The 22591-nt window shown below is 44.3% G+C and overlaps 1 protein-coding gene across 6 annotated transcripts in view; it reads left to right on the plus strand.

Annotated features, from left to right (window-relative positions):
• Positions 1-22591, plus strand: part of ABL2 (ABL proto-oncogene 2, non-receptor tyrosine kinase) — a 50825-nt gene that overhangs the window by 13627 nt on the left and 14607 nt on the right. For 4 of the 6 annotated variants that reach the window (XM_053391265.1, XM_053391266.1, XM_053391267.1 and 1 more), the window contains exons 2-3: positions 18168-18338; positions 20065-20360. In XM_053391265.1, the coding sequence (XP_053247240.1) occupies positions 18168-18338; positions 20065-20360 (467 nt within the window). Of the gene's footprint in view, positions 1-14497; positions 14625-18167; positions 18339-20064; positions 20361-22591 lie in introns of those variants that run through there. The other 2 variants (XM_053391270.1, XM_053391271.1) reach the window with 1 other exon arrangement.

Genomic DNA, 22591 nt, shown 5'->3' on the forward strand with positions numbered 1-22591 from the left:
TTTAAAAAAATGAAACTTCTTATATTGTTACACAGTCTCTACACCAACTTCTTTTGCCCTGTAAGTATAGGCTGTAATAGGAATTGTACAGCTTATCCTATACTCCAAAAGAGCCCTACTAGATCAAACCAAAAGTTCTATCTAGTCCCAGTGTTCTGTTTCTCTCAGTATCCCACTAGATGCTTCTGGAAAACACATCACAGGCTTGAAGGGCAATAGTCCTCCCATGCTACTGGCCCCCTCTCAACATCTGTTTTTCAGTAGCATGCAACCTTTGAAAATGAAGGTCCGACTTAGCTATTTGGTTGCCAGCTTCTACACTTTTTCTAGCTCTGTGGTACCCTTTTGAGATGAGATGACCAGAACAGTACTTTATGCTTTATTTCAAATTTAGCTTCACTGTAGAGTCGTATAAAGGGCATTATGATACTGGCAGTTTTATTTTCAGTCTCTTTTCTAATAATCTCTATCTTTTTCATTGCCACCACACACTGTCAACATTTTCAAATTCTTGATCCATCTTAGTCAGGCCCTAATGTGTATCACCACATAACTACTTACAGGAACCTTGCATGCCATTTTGTTGCTTACAGATCTTGTTTAGAGATATCTTTTATTGGTGTCATCTAATTTGGAGTTATCAGCAAACTGGACCATTTCACTGCTCATCCTGACTCTAATCACTTCTTATTTTATATTTGTACAATTGAAGTATTTTTAAAGGAAATAACTGTCTATATAGAGTCACCTTTCCATGGGAACACAAACTGAAACTACCAGCTCTGTGTGCATTCACGACTCCCATCTTAACACAGCTCACATAGGTAGTCTGTTCACTTGAGCAGTTTAACACAAACCAGTGAACAGTACATTATCAGGACTCTCATTTTGCCCATCACTCTGGTATGCGATCAGGCTGCAGACAAGCTACAGATGCTTTCAATCCACTCCCGGATGACAATGCTTGTTTGACAGTTTCAAGGCAGCAAGAAATTTTGTGCTAGGTGTGTCTATTGATAAAGTTTGTCCAAAGAGCTTCTCTCACCCAGACTGTTAATGGGGACAGGCCTGTTCAGGCTTTGGAAAGTCTCAAAAGAAAATTCCATAATATTTTTATTTGTTGTCAAATGCAGGGGTCCACAAATCTGTGCACCAGAACCTGTGGTGTGCATAGTACCCCTTCTTAGTTGTGCATCTCTCATTTTCACCTTGTTTTCCAGTGTGTCTGCTGCTGATATATACTCACATATCAGTTGCTTCCATCACCACCTCTTTCTAGCCCCTCTTGTTGCTAGCCAGTGCTTCATGTGTGAGCTGCTTCTCTCTCAACACATCTCATACACCTTCCAGTCATACCCAATTGGAGAAGAGATACCTGCAAGATAGGCAATGATAGTTGTTGCACAGAGCATCAGCTTGTGATGGAAAGAGAGGAGGTAGTGGCTCACATGATCAGTGCATGAGAGGAGGTAGCTGCAGCTGCGCAGGCAGAAGGGTAAGGAGGCAGGGCTGGAGATTTTCCATGTGCTCTGGGGAGAATTTCCCAAGTGTAGCATGACATGGACTGTCCTCAGCACTCTCCTCTTGAGCTGGTGAGGGGGAGAGGAAAGGGTTGCCTCTGATTTTAGCATTGTGCTTCAGAGACTCCTTTGAAATTCAATGTTGTGTCAAAGACACCCCTGTGGGCATGATCCTATCAAGGCCAGCCAATTTTTTTGCATCTCTGTGAAATGTTACTCATTACTTTTTCTAACTGAACTGTTACAGGCACAGTACAGTGGTACTTCGGGTTAAGAATTCGTTCTGGAGGTCCATTCTTAACCTGAAACTTCTTAACCTGAGGTACCACTTTAGGTAATGGGGCCTCCCGCTGCCGCTGTGCCACTGCTGCATAATTTCTGTTCTCATCCTGAAGCAAAGTTCTTAACCAGAGGTACTATTTCTGGGTTAGCAGAGTCTGCAACCTGAAGCATCTGTAACCTGAAGCGTCTGTAACCCGAGGTACCACTGTAGTTCTATAGTACTACTACTTTAGCATGGCCATGCTGAGGAATTTGGAAGGTGAAGTTCCATTTTAGATTAGCTGGAGTTTGTCATGATGTTTGAACCCAGGGGAGTGCATGAGCACAGGGCTTGCTGTGGTTCCTTCTCACAAAGCTAAGCCATGATTTAGTGTTGTGTGTAAACACAGCCATTGTGATGGTTATGGGGTCACCCACTTGTTTTCTGGTGAAGCAGATAGATGCTGACCTCATGGTTTGACTTTTAGCTGCAGCTCATTGTCTCCACTGTTGGGCAAAGGCCCACTAGTTGAATAATTTATAGAGCTTTGAATCTTTCTGTCATACCTTATTGGAAAAAGTAAAACATAAAAACAAGACTATTGGAAATGTGCTTAATTTGGAATTTTATATTAGCAGCATAAGGCCCTATAAGGAGTCATGCATCTTTAAAAGTCATAAGGAGACTCTGTCCACCTCTTCAAGTGGATGGTGTAGCCCACCTGCCAGCCGCTTATGGCCCTTAGGCCAGTGTTCCCCAACCTTGGGCCTCCAGCTGTTTTGGGACTACAATTCCCATCATCCTTGACCACTGGTCTTGCTAGCGAGGGATGATGGGAGTTGTAGTCCAAAAACAGCTGGAGGCCCAAGGTTGGGGAACACTGCCTTAGGCAACCCAACTTCAAAGGACAGAACTGGGAGTGCACTTCGAGTACGCTCCTGATTCTTTCTTTCCTTTCTTTGCAGCCTGCCTTGAACTTAAGCTGGGCTTGAAAAGCAGATTCCTATCAACTACAACCCCTGCTTTTGACAAGGATTGGTTGCACGTAGCAATTCCCAATTGAGGCCTCCTTCAGTGGTGGTTCCCCGTTTGTGGAATGGCCTTCCTTGTGAGGTGCCTCTGTCTCTCATCATTATTGACTTTCATTTGGTGGGTAAAAGATACTTGGCTATGGCTACCTTGAAATTAGTAACTGAAATATGTCATTGCATTTAAATGTTCTGAAAGTTTTTTTGATGGTTTTTAATCATTTTTCAGTGTTTCAAATACATTTTTTATTTAAATGATATGACATCTGGTTTGTGGGAGGTGGCTGGGAATTAGGACATCTGACAGGTGTAGTTTGACCTATGGGCCAGAGGCTACCCACAGCCAACCAATTCTAACCTCTTCTAGAACTAGCGTCTCCATAATCAGAGAATGTCCGTTTTAAGATTAGTGTTCGCAATCAATTACCTTACTTTGCCAGAGAAGTCCAGCATGCTAGATGATGAATGGTACAGCATGCTAGATGATGAACAGGGGCAGCCAATATGGTGCCATCCAGTTGTTTTTGGACTCCCAACTTCCATGAGTCCCAAGCAATATAGCCAATAATCTGGGATAATGGTAATTGGCACCTAGCAGTATCTGGAGGGCACCACAATTGCCAGCAACCACATTGACTACGTATAATGTTTTCTCAAGTATATAGGGGACATTTTACTAAGTGCTTCTTCTGACCTTGAAGTCAGAACAGTGATTGTTCGAAACCACGCCTATGCCCTTTGTTTATACAAATTCTCCTGTTCAGCTTCTGCATTGCTGTGAAATAGCTAATGGTTATTCACTTCATTTCAGTGTCATGTATGCTGTACCTACCTTTAGCCAGCCACCCAGTTATTACCTTAATGAATATAACCATACAGATCAAGTTGTAATTAGTTGTGGGTTGTTGTTTTTTGTATGGTCTGAAGGCAAATGAGGCCTCCACCTTGCTAAAACTAAGCAGGCCTGAGTCTGGTCAGTTCCATAGTGGGAGACCTCCAGTTCCATGATAAAAGATGGAATTTAAATGTAAACAAACAAGTAAATAAAATACACCATCATTTAAACTGAGAGTTGAAACTGGGAGTATTTAGATATGTAAGCGTTTACTTCATGTCATAGACCAGGTGAGAGATATTTCAGAAGTCAGCAAGGAGTTGCCACTGGCTTACAATGGCACTCTTCACAATAAGTGTTTAACTTTTGATCTGTAGTGTCTGGCCTTGTGGTTACACAATGGCTCAATTTATTTAAAAAGCTAATGCTATTATGGTCTCTAAAGATATTTCATTTAGAATAAATGAGAAGCCAGCTACATTACAGATCTCTTGAGGTTTGTTTCTGGCAGAACTACACAAGTAAACCACTACACAAAGCTTTGTTGCATTAGCAATCTCTGTTGTGGAAATCTCATAGTTTCTGAAGTTTTAAGTTTATCAGAGCTTCCTCAAAATATGGTATCTCTAATTATAAATAATTATAATGGCTTTTTTTAATCAGCCCAACTGGCAAAGTTTAATCCAAACTTGTTTTATAAGGTGTCTTCTGATTCTAAAGATGTGGAATCAGAACCCACAGTTTTCTTTCTAAGAATAGAGTTGCTTTTATTGGATTCAATTGATTTTGGGCACTACAGCATTATGCTTGTTTCTTCTTTTCAGGAAGTTTTATTCTGGTTAATCTCCAGAATACTGCATGCAGATTACCTTGATCCTAAATATGCTTTAACTTCAGTGTGGTAATAATAGTTTATTGGTGTTTTACTGATACAGCAGAGATATGGTCCACTCCGGTTTCCTTATTGGCTGTTTTGGCACATTTTAAATTAGGTTGCAATTTTTCATCTGACAGCTTTAATTTAAGCCACATCATCCTATTAAAACGGTTTGCAAAGTGTGAAACAGAGGGTGGAATTTAACATCACACTGTGGTAAACATCCCATCAGCACAAGCATTGCAGCTTGTCAGGCTGAACAGGCCCCCCCACTCCAACGCACTGTTCTGGGGGTTTTCTCAGCCCCCCACACCAAACCAGTTTCAGGGGGAGAGGAGAGAGGGGAACCTTGTTGTGCTAGCAGAAGCTCTCCCATAGGGCTTGTGCTGACAGGAAGCAGAACAAAGACTGCAGATGAGAATTTGAACATTTGGGACAGGATTCACCTAATGAGCAAAGGAGGCAGGAGAAAAAGTTGCAATCCTGTATTCGCCCTTCATGACCTATCTCTGTAATTTCACAAGATGAAGCAAGCTGTTTTCTTGTGCACTGTGGACTCTCCTCCATTGTATTCCAGGCACTCCCTCCATATCAAAGTCTTCAAATAGGTGTTGTCAGAATATTCACTCAGTTTCTCCATTGCTTTGCTAAACTCTTTTTATCTGGTCTGTGCCTGTTTAATAAAAGTTGCATTTGATATTTGTATTTGTTAAACACAGTAGAACTAAGGAGACTTCCCCTATAACTCTTGCAGTTCAGGAACTTATGGGTCTCACTGAAACTGACTGGAATTGCATTTCTGTTTTTATACTGCCGCTTGGGAAGCCTGTGAACAGCAGTAACAGCAGGCAGGGTCATTCTGGCGTATGGTTGCTACTGCAGGTAAAAAGGTAAAGGTACCCCTGCCCGTACGGGCCAGTCTTTCCAGACTCTAGGGTTGTGCGCTCATCTCACTCTATAGGCCGGGAGCCAGTGCTGTCCGCAGACACTTCCGGGTCATGTGGCCAGCGTGACAAGCTGCATCTGGCGAGCCAGCGCAGCACACAGAACGCCGTTTACCTTCCCGCTGGTAAGCGGTCCCTATTTATCTACTTGCACCCGGGGGTGCTTTCGAACTGCTAGGTTGGCAGGCGCTGGGACCGAACGACGGGAGCGCACCCCGCCGCGGGGATTCGAACCGCCGACCATGCGATTGGCAAGTCCTAGGCGCTGAGGTTTTACCCACAGCGCCACCCGCGTCCCGACGGACACAATTTCATGAGTCTTTGCTTGGACTGATAAGGCTAAGAGCAGAATCCAAACACCATGGAAGCAGCAAGGTTAAAAGGAGTGGTCCAGCTAGCACTTCATTTAAAGATCTAGTGCGGGCACCCCCAAAGTCGGCCCTCCAGATGTTTTGGGACTACAACTCCCATCATCCCTAGCTAACAGGACCAGTGGTCAGGGATGGTGGGAATTGTAGTCCCAAACATCTGGAGGGCCGAGTTTGCCTATGCTTGGTCTAGTGCTTGTGCCAGTCAGGATGGAAGGGGGATGGCAGTGATTACACCTATTTTTTCTGCACCATCTCTAGTCTGAGTCAGCGGAAAGGCCTATACAGTGCTACCTCGGGTTAAGTACTTAATTCGTTCCGGAGGTCTGTTCTTAACCTGAAACTGTTCTTAACCTGAAGCACCACTTTAACTAATGGGGCCTCCTGCTGCCGCTGCACTGCCGGAACACAATTTCTGTTCTCATCCTGAAGCAAAGTTCTTAACCCGAGGTACTATTTCTGGGTTAGCAGAGTCTGTAACCTGAAGCGTATGTAACCTGAAGTGTATGTAACCCGAGGGACCACTGTATTGCCAGAAGCTAGATCAGCTTAGAATCCAGCAGTTCCTTGGTGGGCCCAGCTCCACCTCCTGTCTCCAAAACACTGAAGGGAGTCCTCTGGAGCAGTACAGAATGTGGCCTAAGACATTAGCAGAATTCAGGAATCTTTCCACACAGAAACATAAAGTGCAGGATATCTTTGGATCCACTTGTAAGAAGATTTCTGTGGAGAACCATCTAGTAAATCAGCTGGGCAGATAGTCTTCTTCCACCCATCCCTTACCTAGGGAACACTATATTTTGACTTAACTAGATTTATTATTGCACAAAAGATGTATTAATTTGCATATTTGAGAGAGCTGTAGAAGTAATGGTTACATGATTGTAAAACTACTAAAATGCACTGTATAGGTAATTGCTCCCTTTTTCCACTAGGGGATGCTGCAGACTTTAAATAACATGCCAGTGTGCCATTTATAGAAGCCTCTTCACATGCGCATAGGAAATTAATGATAGCTGTAGTCAGGACCCCAGAGTGGTACTTGGTCTTCTATACAGGTAGATAAATAAAAATTGGGGGGCGGGGGTTAGAATAGTTTGGCTCATGTGCCCCTATCCTGGTGTCGAGAGAGAAAACACTGGCGAAACCCCAGAGTTGTGATTTTAAGGCTGCTATGAGAACGACCTTTTAACAGTGTTCAATAGAAAATACTTTGGGCGTATTTTGAAACAAAGCCCTCTTTATTGTACCAAATAGTTCTGTGCTTGGTTAATTTTTTGCTTTAGGCAGATGTGTCTGTGCTGTAATGCGGCCTTAGCAATTCTAGACTATCAGACAGCATGTTGTAAGCCGGTAATGAGGGGTTATTTGAGACCTCCACCAAAGTGACAAGGGACGCGGGTGGCGCTGTGGGTTAAACCACAGAGCCTAGGACTTGCCGATCAGAGGGTCGGCGGTTCAAACCCCCGCAATGGGGTGAGCTCCCGTTGCTCAGTCCCTGCTCCTGCCAACCTAGCAGTTTGAAAGCACGTCAAAGTGCAAGTAGATAAATAGGTACCACTCCGGCGGGAGGGTAAACGGCGTTTCCGTGCGCTGCTCTGGTTCGCCAAAAGCGGCTTAGTCATGCTGGCCACATGACCCGGAAGCTGTACGCCGGCTCCCTCGGCCAATAAAGCGAGATGAGCGCCGCAACCCCAGAGTCAGCCACGACTGGACCTAATGGTGAGGGGTCCCTTTATCTTTACCAAAGTAACAGAATATAATTTCAACTACAAATCAAAATGATTGCAGGTGTTTTCTTTGCGCCATTTCCCACAGTGTTTAAAGTTTGGAATCCCTTTCAGGTTGCATGAAATAACTTGGGGGAATATGTAGCCCCAGGAGATTTTGGTGTTCTAATTGCTAAAGGAAGCTAAGCTGCCTGATAACATGCAGGTTGCTGTGATGGATGTCTATCTTTTTTACAGTCTTTGCCCTTGGCGTGGCTAATCTGTTGCCCTCTAGATGGTGTTGGAAGCAGTCCCAGCCAGTGATTAGGGATTATGGGAGTTGTAGTCTAGCAGCATCTGGAAGCCCATCCTTGGTCTGGCATAAGAGATATTTCAGGGAGATGTTCAGAGAGCAGAACTATGGGATACCAGTGGAAGAGATACACACAAATTCAGCAGGGGAAATCATTGGGGGGGCTCCATAGCTATTACCAGAGTTGTTCTGAAATGAATCGAGCTTCAACAGGAAGAGGCAGAAGCTGTGCACGGTGATGCTAATCATCTCCATGGCCAGCAACAGCCTTCTTGCCTCCTTTCTGACATCATAATATACTGCCATATTGCGAAGTTTATCTGGTATTACATTATGATGTTGGAAAGCAGATATTGCCCAGATATTGTGCAGATCCATACTTGCAGTTTAAAATAATGTGGTACAAGGTTTTCAATTATAAACTAAGTGCATCTGTGGAAGCGACTATTTGGATGTTTTGAACCTGCAACCGACTGGGAAAGGAAGCCTTGTTTAGTGGAGACACAATGAGGCCTCTCCTCTGCCTTATGCAATTTTAGTTGCCTTACCTTCCTATTGTGAGATCTAGGGTGCATCCCTGGGAAGCGCTACGAGGCAGGTTCTTGTCTGGTTTGTATGCATTTGGAGATTAGCATGCCTTATTGTGTTCTCTGCTTCTCTGAAGACCCTGTATGGGTCACATATCACCAGCCCAAAATACTTGGCCTGCTAAACTGTTTTGTAATACATATTTGCTGATCAGAAGAGAAACAATAATTAGAACTGGGGGGATTTCAGAAACTTTAGAAGACTCCAGAGCACAGCTTAATGCAGCATAATGACAGATCTCTTGAAGACCCACTTTCCCCGCATTTCCAGTGAACTCTGTTGGAAGTGTAACTCTTGGGCACTTGGTGCCTATGCTACTGTGGTGATGGCTTGCAAGTGTTTGTTTTCTGCTTTCTGGCCCTGTATTCCTTGTCTGTTTCATAAATACCTGCAGATATTGCATATAGCCAGTAGATTATGTTCGACTATGTGATGTGCTTGAGAGGAGAGGGAGGGCATATTTCATTAGGAGAGAGTTGCAGGACAGAGCATCCCTGCTCCTAAATTAGTGGTGGTTGTGGTGAGATGCATGTGTCATTCCAGTGGGGCTGGGGGATCAAGGGACCCTCACTCCTACCTGTTAACGTTAGATAATTTATTGGAATTTTAAAAAGCAGGCAGTCAGTTTCACAACTTGGTTCCCTATGGGATATTTGACTGCTACCAGGTGATTATATTGTCAGTTTGACTGACCAGAATAAGTCCCTGCTACCAGGGCAGAGAAGAAGTGATGTCTTTGGGCAAGAGAGAGATTACTGTGTATCGAGGGATAAGAACACATTCTGCTCTTGATGGCAAGGGAAAGGCGATCTTCCTTGTAGGGCAGAAGCAAAGGAGGACATAAACATTTAAACTGAATTCCTCTCATTGCTTTTTACTAGGAGAAGGATGTTTCTTAGTGTATTGACAAGTACAGCTCTTAGAGAGACTTTTCTTCCCTGGGAAACCAAGGAAGGTATGATGTCATTGACTTTTAAGTGGATGTGAGCCTTTCTATAGAAACCAAGTAAACCTTGCATTTGCTCTTTATTAATGATAGGTTTTCCCCTTCTTGCTCAACTGAGATATATAGACATCTGAAACTTAAGACTGTCAACTCACAAAGACAGATGTAGTGGAGACAAATGTTAGTGGGGCCTCCTGGGACAAACAGCTGATGCTGTCCTGACCACTCCTTTATGGCATTCCTCCTACCACTGTAGCAACAGGAAGGAATGATGTAATAAGCAGCCATGTTCATCTCTGTGTGGGAGGAAGGCTCTTAAAATAACAGTAAGTGGGCCCTTTCCTCTAACTTGGTATCAACTTTGATTGTTTCTTCCACTTGACTTGCGAAGGAAGCTGGTTGAGTGCTTAATGTTCCGTCTTACTGAGAAGTAGGCCACAATTTCAAGTCCTGGTCTGTGCTCCTTGACCTGTAGGAAGGCCAGGCGTTTAACAGATATTGAGAACCATGATGGTTAAGTTAAATCAAGACTGCTCTTTCCCATTTTGCAATTTATATATTTCCCAGGCAAGCATGCATATTAATAAGTTGCCATAACAAATAGTATATGTTGCTTTACAGCTAAGCCTTTACACAGTCTAATTGTATTCTTATTTGTGCAGAACATTTGTCTGTAAACAGACATGATTATGCTGTACAGAAAGACAAGACAGATTCCTGTCTGACTCTCTGTTCACATGCAAGGATACTAAGCAAGGTCATTTATTTGCAGACTAAAGCTACAATCATGTGGATTCTAGCTTTATTTTACATAGTACCTTTGTTTCTTCCTGCTGGTTCAATGTTTTGTCTTTTCATTGATTTTTGTTTGTTTGTTTCAGTTGAAATTGATTCCAGTGTGTGTGTGCAGGCAGCACTTCTAAGTTCCTGTGAACCATCACCACCATTTTGTTTTGGGAAAATCAAATAGTAGTGATGTCTGCATTGACTTGCATGGGGGAAAGAGAGGCTGCACCCCTGGAAGGTTTTGGGTGGGGAAAACCCACTCCTGCCAAGAGGGTTCTTGCCAGGGGGTTGACCAGAAAATTTGCATTTATAGAAAGCCCTTGACCATAGACATCGGTATTAGGGCATGGCGATGTATCAATATATTGTCCAAAATCAGTTTGAATTCCACATCATGGTAAAGGTTTCATAATATGAACATGGAAATATATTGCAAATTACGATGTGTGCATGTACTGTGTAAAAAAATGTGATGTGGGAAACACCATAAAGCCAGTCACCACTTCTCTTGTGATTCCTGCCTCCCCTGTTGCTCTGTGCAATATAAAATAATAGTTGTAACAATATGTTAAAGGTAAGAAAAATATATCTGTTTTAGACCCCTAAATAGTAGCGGTTGCCAGGACGTTACCCCATTCGCCTCTACATAGTTCCATCCATATTTCAGACATTGTGATATATTAGCATATCACAATGTTTAGCTGATAGAAAACCAGATTACTCAGCCCTAATCAGTTTGTTTTACTGAGTGCTTCCTTTTACATTGTTTGGAGCAGACATGTTTGTAGGGTAGCAATTCACTCTAAACACAACTTCAGCTAATGCTATTCTAGGTTGCATCAACAGAAATAGAGTGTCCCAGGGGAAGTAATAGTCCCACTCTATTCTGCCTTGGTCAGACCACACCTGGAGTAATGTGTCCAGTTCTGCACCCCACAATTTAAGGATATTGACAGGTTGGAACATGTGCAGAAGAGGGCAGCCGAGATGATCAAGGGTCTGGAAACCAAGGCTTACGAAGAATGGTTGAGGAAATTGGGTATGTTTACCCTGGAAAAGAGGAGACTGAGAGGGAGATATGATAGCCATCTTCAAATATCTAAAAGGCTGTCATATAGAGGATGGAGCAAGCTTGTTTTCTCCTGCTCTGGGGACTTGAACCCAAACTAATGGCTTCAAATTACAAGAAAGGGGAGTCCGACTAGAACTTTCTGACTGTCCGAGCTCTTTGAGAGGTGGTGGATACTTCTTCCTTGGAGATTTTAAGCAGAGGTTGGGTGGCCATCTGTTATGTATGATCTGGTTGAGATTCCTGCATTGCAGGGGGTTGGGGTAGATGGCCCTCAGGGTCCCTCCAACTTACAAATCTATGATTTTATTTTATTCTTAAATTACTTTGTGATTTTTCATAGGAAGCCACCCATGAATGAAATAAATCAATAAATTCTAATGTTGAAGAACTGTCATGCTTCCTAGTCATGAAAGTGGATTAGAATTCTCACCACCCCTAAGCATACTCTGAAATGGGGGGGGGGATATATGAGATTCCAGAGTTGGAAGACTTGCCAGTTCCTAGATTGCCTCCCTTCCCCATATGACTAGCTATGAAAAATATGTTTTTCCTGAATCCTTGTGACTTCATTGTGTGCATTGCTGCCCCACCTCTGTTATGAGTCAAAGCAGTTGTGCATGAATGCCATCTTTGTTACCAGAGTAGATTGTCAGAAATGAATAAGGGGGGGTGTTTCCAATATTCTTCTGTTTTGCAGTCTGTGAGGTTTTCTGTTACCTTGGACACGTGGCAGCTGCTAGTATCATGCTTGTGAATAGAGTCCCTTGTCCTTGGCTGAGTAGCAACCCTGTAGCTACTACCCAAGCAGAGTGTGTCTCTGTATTTATCGATCTGAGAGACACAACTAGCTTAACCTCATTGCAACACCCCACCCCAGAAGTGTTCATTGCTGGTTGTGAACATCTGGGGAGTCTAGCTAACTAAGCTAAGGCTAAATTCTCAATGCTTTTGCTTATCATTGTTCCTACAGGTGCTTTAAAAAAGAATTATTCACATTTAGTGTATCTTGGGCACAAAAGAAAAACAAAAAACCCTGAATCCATTCATGCAATTTTCTTTAAGCATATACTTTGTTCAAACAGAAGGGGGGAAAGGTTGAGTTGAACTTGGAAACTAAAAGGTAATTGACTGGTGGGTGTTCTAAGCACAATTCTATCAGTTTTGTGATAGGCCCAGTGATCCTGCCTAGAAATGGAGACTGCCTCTATGTTTTGATATTGGGCTAAAACTGAGCGGACCACCTGTCTAAGTGCACAACTTTGCAAGTCTCCCCTCGTCCCCTTTTAAATTCTTGTGAGCACAGGGAGATTTGCAAATGTGTATGTGGAGGTTGCCTTAAAGTGCTTCTCAAAAGTGTTAATCTTAAAAAACAGAATAATTTAAGTCCTTGGTACTTACGGAGAAGATGAAGTACATTATATACAACAACAGAGTAAGAGTTATATGCAGAATTTAACCCTGTTCTTCCACCCATCAACACACGTGACACATCTGATGAGTGGGTGGGCGTAGTTTAGGGGAAATGACCTCTAAGGCCGAAGTGAACCCCCGACAGGTCAAGATTGGCCCGCAGGCCAGAGATTCTCCACCTTTAGTTTAGCATGATGTGAATTAGCCTAGGTAAGTCCCGGGTTTGTATGTTTCTCCCCCAGTGTGGCCAGAAGGAAGAGTTTGGAAGCTTCCACTTAACCATAGTTTGTTCTGTTGTCTAAAGCGGGCTTATTTCGAACAAAACATACTTAACACTAGTGCTAACCACAGTTTATGAGTTCAAGTAATGTAGAAACTGCATCAGAGGAGGACAGGGTTGTGTTGGTCCCCACGCTCGCTTACGCTTGTGCCACAAAACCATGGTTTTATCTTTCCTTGAGAAACCTTTCTGTCTTCTGAATATTGGTATAAAGAATGGACATCATAGAATCATAGATTTGGAAGGAATCCCAAGGGTCGTCTAGTCCAACCCCCTGCAATGACTTAGTTATGCTCAGTTTCACATAAAGGAGTGTGTTTTCCATCTGTGACTCTGGGGAGTTTTCATGTTATGGTAGGGGAGGGTGGAAGAGCTCATGTGCACAGCCACTAACTAACTCTTCATGGTTCACCCTGACAGTGGCAGGTGCTTTTACAGCACACACATTTTTTCCTCCAAGTTACAGAAGAGGCTTTCTTCCTGCTGCTGTCAGCTGTTCAGTTCTTACCCCTGCTGTCTGAGTGTCTTCAACAGCTTACCACTGTGATTCTGCACATTGTCCATTTTGCATGGGCAAGAGTCAATGTCCAGTCTTGTCATCACTTAACATTATTATTTTTTTAATACAGAGATGTAATTAAGAAAAAACAAATCTGCTTGGCTGATCTGGGATGGAGGTAGCTGAACCTCAGAAATGCATCCTTTCCAGACCTCTTGGCTAATAAAAGTAACTCTTTTGCTGACACTGATATAATTAATGCACTAGCTTTTTCTTTTGAGCCTGAAGAAGAGCCAGGAAGTAGAGGAGAAAGTGAGTTTGGTGTGCAGGTGGAAAATAATTCCCTTTTGCAATGAATGATTTATTCCTCTGCCTATTCTGCTAGTTGAATGAGACACTTCCATTCACCACCAGATTTAAGGGGTACTTAACCACCCGCTGTTGACTGTCAATCCCATTATCAGTAAAATAAGATTCTTTGCATCCATTGTGAAAGCCAAGTGGATGGGATAGCTATAGCTGAGGCCAGGAGTCTGTCCTTTGCAAAAGACAAAAAATATCACCTGGTTGTTTGCTTGGACTCATCGCCATCAGTAAATAAACTTTTTTGCAACAGAATTGATCTAGGAATATAACTTGAGGCTAAATCTTGGCTCTTCAAGGATAGTTGTCAAGCATGCTGACGTGGTTGTCCACGTGTTGGAAAAAGTGTGTGTTAATACGCATTGCTCAACTATGCTGTGGAGAACATTCCTTCCCATCAAGCAATCTTAACTGTCATCCAAGAATGAATAAGCTTTCATTGTTACAGCCTGTCGGTTCCAGACACGTTTCAATTTGCGGTTTGTTCCCTGCCTTCTAACTGTTGGAAAGCATCACATTTCTTAACGCTTCCAGTTGCTGAAAAGAGGAATGCTTTGCTCACTTGCGTCGCCTCCCACGCCAACAGTCCTGCTTTCTCCTGTTGGCCCTTATCCTCTTTAGTAGGAGTCACATGTGTAGCATGCCGTGTCCTGGGGAAAAGCATTCTGATTTGTGCTAGGCAGTTGTGTGTTGGCTTTCGGTAAGAAGCAACATGATCCTGGGGACAGTTCTTCTTCACTCAAGCAGTTTTGGCAAAGAGAATGCTGAGCCACTGTGTTCCTTTTCTGAGGAGGCTTCTAAACCAACTTTATCTGATTTGAGAGGTATGTTTGGAAAGCAGTAACTGCATATGACTGTACTTCACCTCCGTAAGAACTGGAGACTTAAGTTGCTCTGGTTCTTGGAATCAACAGTGTGTGGGGTTTGATTTTTAGATTCCCGTCTTTGGGGGTGCTAACAGGCTGCTTTTGCTTGATGTTTGTGTTAGGGTGAGAAGTAATCTCCAGCCAATTGGAGACTCATATTGGAGGATGCATAAGGAATGTGGAAACTGGGAAAGCACAGCCTGTTCATAATAAAAAAGGATGTAACTTGGCGATGCAACTGATGAGGGAATTGCATTTCCCCCCACTGTGATACGCTGTTGTAAGCAGACAGCTGGTTTTTATCTCTAATCTTTTGTGGGAGTTGGATTTCTTCATTGCCTTACCGTAGCTGATGAAAGCAATGCGTGCATGCCCTCTTGCTAACATTATCATTAATGCAGGGGAGCGATTTAGCGCCTCATTTGTGGATAGCATGAACATTCCTGAAAGTAATACCTAAAAATCAGCTATAAGAATGCTGCTCTTACGAATGCATTCAAATGGTAGCTTTAAGCGCTTCTATTCCTTCAAATTCTTGATCGTGGTGCTGCATAGGATTAGAAATGGCTTTTTGTGAGCAGTGCTGCTTCAGACTCTGAAACAAGCAGCAGCAGGTGGCATGCTGCTGTCCCAGCTTCCTTTTGGGCTTTATACCTTGCTTTCATGTGTTCTTCTATGGCAGAGCTGAACATGACTAGGCTATAAGAGGCTTGCCGGTGCTGGTTTGCTAGTTCTTGATATTGGGAGCTCTGAATGGGGATTGGCTCTGTGCCTCTTTTGCATCAGTGCTGATGCTTCCTTCCTTCACCCATCACATCTCTTCACTGTTTCTTGCTTCTACCACCATCAGAGGAACCTTGGGTGTAGCAGTTGTTTGCTGAGCAATCTTTCCATTAGGTTCATCTTCAACAAATGTCTTGTTCAACTCGCAAATGAGCTGCCTGACCTAGGTTGAGTGCGTCTGCCTTCATGTTCTGCTCTTACTTGAGGGCAGTGGTTTTCAACCAGTGTCCCGTGGCACCCTGGGGTACCTTGAATGATGGGCAGGGGCAACACTGGCCTCTGTCCCTCTTTCCTTCCCTCCCGCCTCTGATGCCCTCTCGCATCTCTCCCTCCCAAGGCTTGCACAGCTGTTTGTTGCAGCAGCCCTGGCCACAAGCTGTGCAGGCAAATGGTGCCTCTGGGGCTGGTCAGAGGGTGCTGGTTGCCAGGAGTTGAGGCAGCCTCCGAGTAAGCAAGCAAGTAGGCGAGGGAGCCCAGCTGACCAGTCTGTCAGCCCTTGCTGTTGGGAATGGACAGACAAGTCCCAGGCCCCTGTGGGGCAGTTTGAGGAAGCACCTCTCTTTGGGGTGGCAGGCAGCTCAGAGACCAGGGGTGGTGGCAGCAGCTGCCCAGAGGACTCCCAAGGAGAGGGGAGTGGAGGCCAAGGGAACACTTCCCAGGGGAGGGTGTTCAAAAAAGGGTGAGAGGCTGCCAGCTCTGCAGGCAAGGGGTGACATAACTGGGCTCCTGGGCCCCATGGGGGTGCCACAGAAAGAATGTAGTTGGTCAAGGAAGCTGTGGACTCAAAAAGGTTGAAAATCTCTGCTTTAGAGTGTTTTCATGGCAGTTGAACGTTTTTGCTGTGGTGCCTGATTTAGCCATACAGTCGTACCTTGGTTTTTGAACAGCTTAGTTCTCGAACGTTTTGGCTCCTGAACGCCACAAACCCGGAAGTGAGTGTTCCAGTTTGCGAATTATTTTTGGAAGCCGAACATGCGACTGGGCTTCTGCAGCTTCCAATTGGCTGCAGGAGCTTCCTACAGCCAATCAGAAGCCACACTTTGGTTTCTGAACATTTTGGAAGTCGAGCGGACTTCTAGAACGGATTCCATTTGACTTCCGAGGTATGATGTACCTGTATATCAAATGGGGCTGCTTGTTTACTTATTTTTATTTTAATTATTTTAGCCCCACCAATGTACATGGGGCTTTAGCATACAGTACAGTATGACAGATCCCTACTTAAAGGATTTGCAATATTTTTATTTCGTTCAAATTGACAAAAGATCAACTGTTGCTATAAAGGGGGGGGGGTCTGTGTCTAATCTGGTTCAAAGCTGTACTTCCTTTTGAAATTTGATTTGATGGTTTAAAAGGTTCAGGCCTTAAAGCAAAGAGAAAGCTGAAGCTTGCTTTGCCCAGCAAGAAATTTGGGAAGCTTGGCATATCAGTAATGAAACAGTTCCGAGGTTGTGTTTATGGTCTCATCAACCAATGCGTTGGCTTAGATTATTGCCTTTTAAAGTATACAATCACAGAGAGTATTTCTTGAAATATAAATAGGTTCCCCCTCCCCAATTTCTTCTTGACCTGTTTCAATTAAATCCCTTTCCGTATGCTGTAAATGCTTGCTGTTGGTATCCATTTGTCTCTAAAGGCAATGGAGTGCACCTCTGGGAGCAAAGCCAAGCTGCAGGAGAATCACAGCACTTGCTGGGGCTACAGAGACTGGTAACTCGTAACTGTTGCATACTGTGTTGTTGTTGCTGCATTAGCAGCAGTAAAGTGACCTCTCTGGGGTGCAAGCCTGGGCAGTATCTATGGAGGTCCTGGGCTGTGGTCCAAATAAAAGCAGAGCAATACATTTGGCACCAGCTTGGCTGCATGCTGTAAATGACACTTTTGTTACCGCCTTACCTGGACCCGTGGTCATGTGACCTCAGGAGACGTAATAGGTAAGATTGTGACTACTTTGCCAATTGCCTGAAGCGCTGCTCAGTTAGCTCTTAGGTGCCTGCTTTGTTATTTGGCAAAGGCAACTTATCCAGCTGGCAAAGAAGGCAAGTGCCCCAGGCAGGGGATTTTAAGTGCTACTAAGAGCAGCAGAGGGATGCGGGTGGCGCTGTAGGTTAAACCACAGAGCCTAGGGCTTGCCAATCAGAAGGGCGGTGGTTCGAATCCCCGTGGCGGGGTGAGCTCCCGTTGATCGGTCTCTGCTCCTGCCAACCTAGCAGTTCAAAAGCACAAAGTGCAAGTAGATAAATAGGTACCACTCCGGCGGGAGGGTAAACGCCGTTTCCGTGTGCTGCTCTGGTTCGCCAGAAGTGGCTTAGTCATGCCAGCCACATGACCCGGAAGCTGCACGCCGGCTCCCTCGGCCAATAAAGCGAGATGAGCGCCAAAACCCCAGCGTCAGCCAGGACTGGACCTAATGGTCAGGGGTCCCTTTACCTTTAAGAGCAGCAGAACAAGAGAAATGTGATCCATGGGCCCCAACTCTTATCCATTTCCCTGGGGCTTGTGCATGATAATTTCCTACCAAGTCATGCTTCATATTAGTGAGCAGAGGAGGTGTCCTTTACATTCTTTTGCTTCAAGCACCAAAATCTCTTGCATTGCTATTGTTGCTGAGTTACACTTAAAAATATTTGTTTCCATTTGCTGCTCAAGACCAAATTCAGTGTGTCATTGGATTTTAAATATGAATACTAAACAGGCATATTCTTTCTTTTTCCTCAGAGGCTCTGCACCGCCCCTATGGTTGTGACACAGAACCCCAGGCACTGAATGAAGCCATCAGGTGGAGCTCCAAGGAGAACCTCTTAGGAACCACTGAGAGCGACCCCAATCTTTTTGTTGCACTTTATGATTTTGTAGCAAGTGGTGACAACACGCTGAGCATCACCAAAGGTAAGCCAAACCATCTTCTGGGGAGGGGATGCATTGCAAAGATGTATGGTCTTGTTCTGACTCTGGGGCAGCAGTACAGTGGTTCTCCTATGGAGACTGAGATGTTGCTGTTGCTGTCCAATAAGAGAGAAGAGTCTGCAGCACTAGGAACAATATACAAGGTGGCTTCACTACACTTCTTGCACGCATGCACTGCACCAGGGGTCAGCAAACTTTTTCAGCAGGGGGCCAGTCCACTGTCCCTCAGACCTTGTGGGGGGCCGGACTATTTTTTTGCGGGGGGGAGAAAAAAGAACAAATTCCTGTGCCCCACAAATAACCCAGAGGTGCATTTTAAATAAAACCACACATTCTACTCATGTAAAAACACCGGGCAGGCCCCACAAATAACCCAGAGATGCCTTTTAAATAAAAGGGCAAATTCTACTCATGTAAAAACACGCTGATTCCCGGATCATCCGCGGGCCGGATTGTAAAGGCGATTTGGCCAGATCTGGCCCCCGGGACTTAGTTTGCCGACCCATGCACTGCACACTTACAAACCACACACAAACATGCTCCTTTCTCTCACACATCTCCCTCTCTGTCCAAGTGCCTTTCTCCCTGTCTCTTGCAGATCACACATACAGAAACATACCTCCCCACCCCCACCCCACGGACCACACATGCATCTGTCTCTCCCTCTCTGCCGAGTGCATTCCTGTCAATTACACACACACACACAAAGCATACTTGAACAACCCCACGCACAATTCAGAGAAGCCCCTCCATGGGCAAAGTAGGTGCCTGCTTCCAGTTCCGTGTGGCCTGCAGACATCAGAGGCGAGTGGGGAAGCCGCCCTGCCTCTCCCTTCCACCCTAAACATCCTTGCAAACTAACCAGAGTACAAAAGCACCAGCTCTCCCAGCTCCAGCAACTGCTCTGCACTACTGTCTCATTTCCAGAACAAATGCATAACTAGAAGCATAACTAGAAAGCAGTGGTGCCAGACAGAACTAAGGGAGTGACGCTGCCACCTGGTTTTCCCAGTCAAGGCTCCTGTGCCTTCGATAGCTGCATGCAAAAATTCAGAATCCCATATCAGGAAAATAGCTAGGGAGAAAAGCTGACACTCCCTATTTTTGTATTTATTTGTATTTGTAATTTTTAACTTCCATACTTTGTAATGTTTTATTTGATGCTTAGAAGTGGGGGTTGGGGTTGGGGGGGATATAAAGAGGTAGGGTTTTTTATGGAAATGTAAAGTGGTATAGAAATGATGTAAAAAAAAAAAGAAATTACTTGAGGATTGCTGTGCCTGCAGGAACCACAGATGACCTTCGCATGTGCCAGACTGGTGATCCCCAAATTTCTGCCTTGTGGACATACTTCTTCAAATATCTGCTAAAGTTTGTCCTGAATACTGTTCCCACAACCGGTTATATAATGGACAAATATGTATGAGGTCTTCAAACATGTTTAAACCACAAGGACAGATACGTTTCTTAGGGTAAAAAAAAAAATCGGACAGAAAGGATTAAGGTGCCCAGTCCCCTGAGAAGACAGGAAATTGTTAATAATCTTTTTGCTCCTTCCACAGCCGTGCTGGACAGACTCCAGTTTATTTCCTGAGCAGGTGGCCTTTCTTGAGTACTTTGTTCTGTCATTCCTCATTTTTTGGCAGGGCAGATGAAATACTATCAATCACACTTGACCCACTTGGAATTTTCTCCTCTTGTGCTTTAGGTGAGAAGCTACGTGTACTGGGCTACAACCAGAACGGTGAATGGAGTGAAGTACGGTCCAAGAATGGTCAAGGGTGGGTTCCAAGTAACTACATCACCCCAGTGAACAGCCTGGAGAAGCATTCATGGTATCATGGGCCAGTGTCACGCAGTGCAGCTGAGTATCTGCTGAGCAGCCTCATTAATGGCAGCTTCCTAGTTCGGGAAAGTGAGAGCAGCCCGGGGCAACTGTCCATCTCACTCAGGTACGAGGGCCGTGTTTACCACTACAGGATCAATACCACCGCGGATGGCAAGGTAAATCCTCAAGGGAAACCCATTATTTTTATAAAAAAGGTTCTGCCTTCGTTGCTGTTTGAAGTAAAGACACCTGGAAACAGCCAGTTGCCGTTGCTTTAAGCGAAAGATTTGCATAGATACATTGCACTATAATGCCAGACCTTACCCAGCAAGCACTGTGTTGATGGGTCTCTGCTTGCCCCCTTACTCCATGCTAGGAACAGCAGGCGCCATGCATGGGTCCCCGGAATGTCTGTATTAAGCCACAGCTCAGCGTTAGGTAGGAAACCTTCAGCACATAGGCCTGAATAGGCCACCACACGTCCCCATTGGGCTTGTGAGGCTGTTTCATCTAGTCCAACTCACCTGCCCTACACCCAACGTTATAGATGATGTCGTCAGACATGGCTTGGGTGAAAGGGGCTTTATCAGCAGTGCCTGCATTCATCCATGCGCAGCACTCCCGAAATTTTAGCACATTCTTTTTGCCTAGGCATTTTAAACCATGTGGGCAAAAGCTGGTCACCTGATGTCATTGTGGTGTCAGGTGATGGAGAGGAGGGTGGCACACCTGTCATACTTGTCCCATGAAGGGGTGTGTGTGTGTGGAGATAAGGATCTGGCCACTGGACAGGTCCAGTGCTCCACAAGGGACATGGGTGGCGCTGTGGTCTAAACCACTGAGCCTCTTGGGGTTGCCGATCGGAGGTTCGGCGGTTCGAATCTGCATGACGGTGGTGAGCTCCTGTTGGTCTGTCCCAGCTTCTGCCAGCCTAGCAGTTTGAAAGCACACCAATGCAAGTAGATAAATAGGTACCGCTGCAGCGGGAAGGTAAACAGTGTTTCCATGCGCTCTGGCACTTGTCACAGTGTCTTCTTGCACCAGAAGCAGCTTAGTCCTGCTGGCCACATGATCCAGAATGCTGTCTGTGCCCAAACACCTTACTAGTTCCCCACTCCTGCTCTGGAGGATGCTCAAGCAATGTGTAGATGGAGGTAACCATTGTTGTGTCTGTGGACAAACGCTGGCTCCCTCGGCTTGAAAGTGAGATGAGCGCTGCAACCCCATAGTCGCCTTTGACTGGACTTAACCACCCAGGGATCCTTTCCCTTTACCTTTTTTACCTCCAACTGTTTTTGGACCACATCTCCCATTAGCCCCAGCCAACATTGCCAATGGTCAGGAATGATGGGGTTTTTAACACAGCAATATCTGTGTTAGCCACCCCTGCTTAAAAGGTAACTAACAAATTACAGTGTAGTTGGCTGATAAGCTGAATGTTGATCTCCTTGTTAACAAATTTCATATGTGGCCTGTGCTACTTTGCTGGGATAAGCACAGTTGAACTTGCTTATATCCCACTCCATTCCAGGAAATAATATAGCCTTGATAATAGTAGAATGACTCTAATTTATTTCTATAATGTTGTCTCAAGAAGCCATAGCGAAGCTCACTGGGTAGTGGCCTTGGGCCTAACCTACCTCACATGGCTGTTGTGAGGATGCAATAGAGGGTAGAACAATGTATACCACCTTGAGCTCCTCGGAAGAAAAAGATGGTATATAAATGCAATAAATTTTTAAAAATAGATTTTTTTAAAAAGCATAATTTTATTAATCTAGATTTCCGAGAAAGCCTACAAAAGAGAACCATAAAACAGATCAAAAACATCAGAAACAAAAGCAGTTATTGTAGCAACAGTAAAAATGCAAAAAGCTGTAGATATAAAATCAGTTAAAATCCTGGGCAATTTTTTTTAAATGTCTAAAACGTGGCTCTTCTGGCAACCCGGTCCGATGGCGGCATATAAATAACAGTAATTCTTATTAAGAAAGTCTAAATAGGTCTTAGGAAATGGAAGGATTTTTTTTAGTCTTTCACATGTTAGTTTGCTGCTTGATTTTATCAATTTTTGCATCATTCTTTCACTTGGTGTGGAAGACAGTGGAATCTGAAGCAAGTGAGTACAAAGACATCAGAGGCTATGTGATTCTGAAGACTTTCCCACCGTATTACTGGAGCAATATATTTGGCAGACTCTTACATTGCATATTTGGACCAAATACTTAAAAGATGCTCTTTATGCTGCAACTTTTAAAAGTACTTTTCCAGGGTCAAATCCTCAGCGTGTTGTTTTTTTTAGCAATCCAGCTAGACACAGTAGCAGACACCATTGCTTACCAAACTGCCTTTGAATCTTGTATCTGAGAGATTTGCAGTGGAGTGATGTTACTATAACAATCTTACA

Source organism: Podarcis raffonei, chromosome 6 (assembly GCF_027172205.1).
Source record: "Podarcis raffonei isolate rPodRaf1 chromosome 6, rPodRaf1.pri, whole genome shotgun sequence".
Taxonomy (NCBI): domain Eukaryota; kingdom Metazoa; phylum Chordata; class Lepidosauria; order Squamata; family Lacertidae; genus Podarcis; species Podarcis raffonei.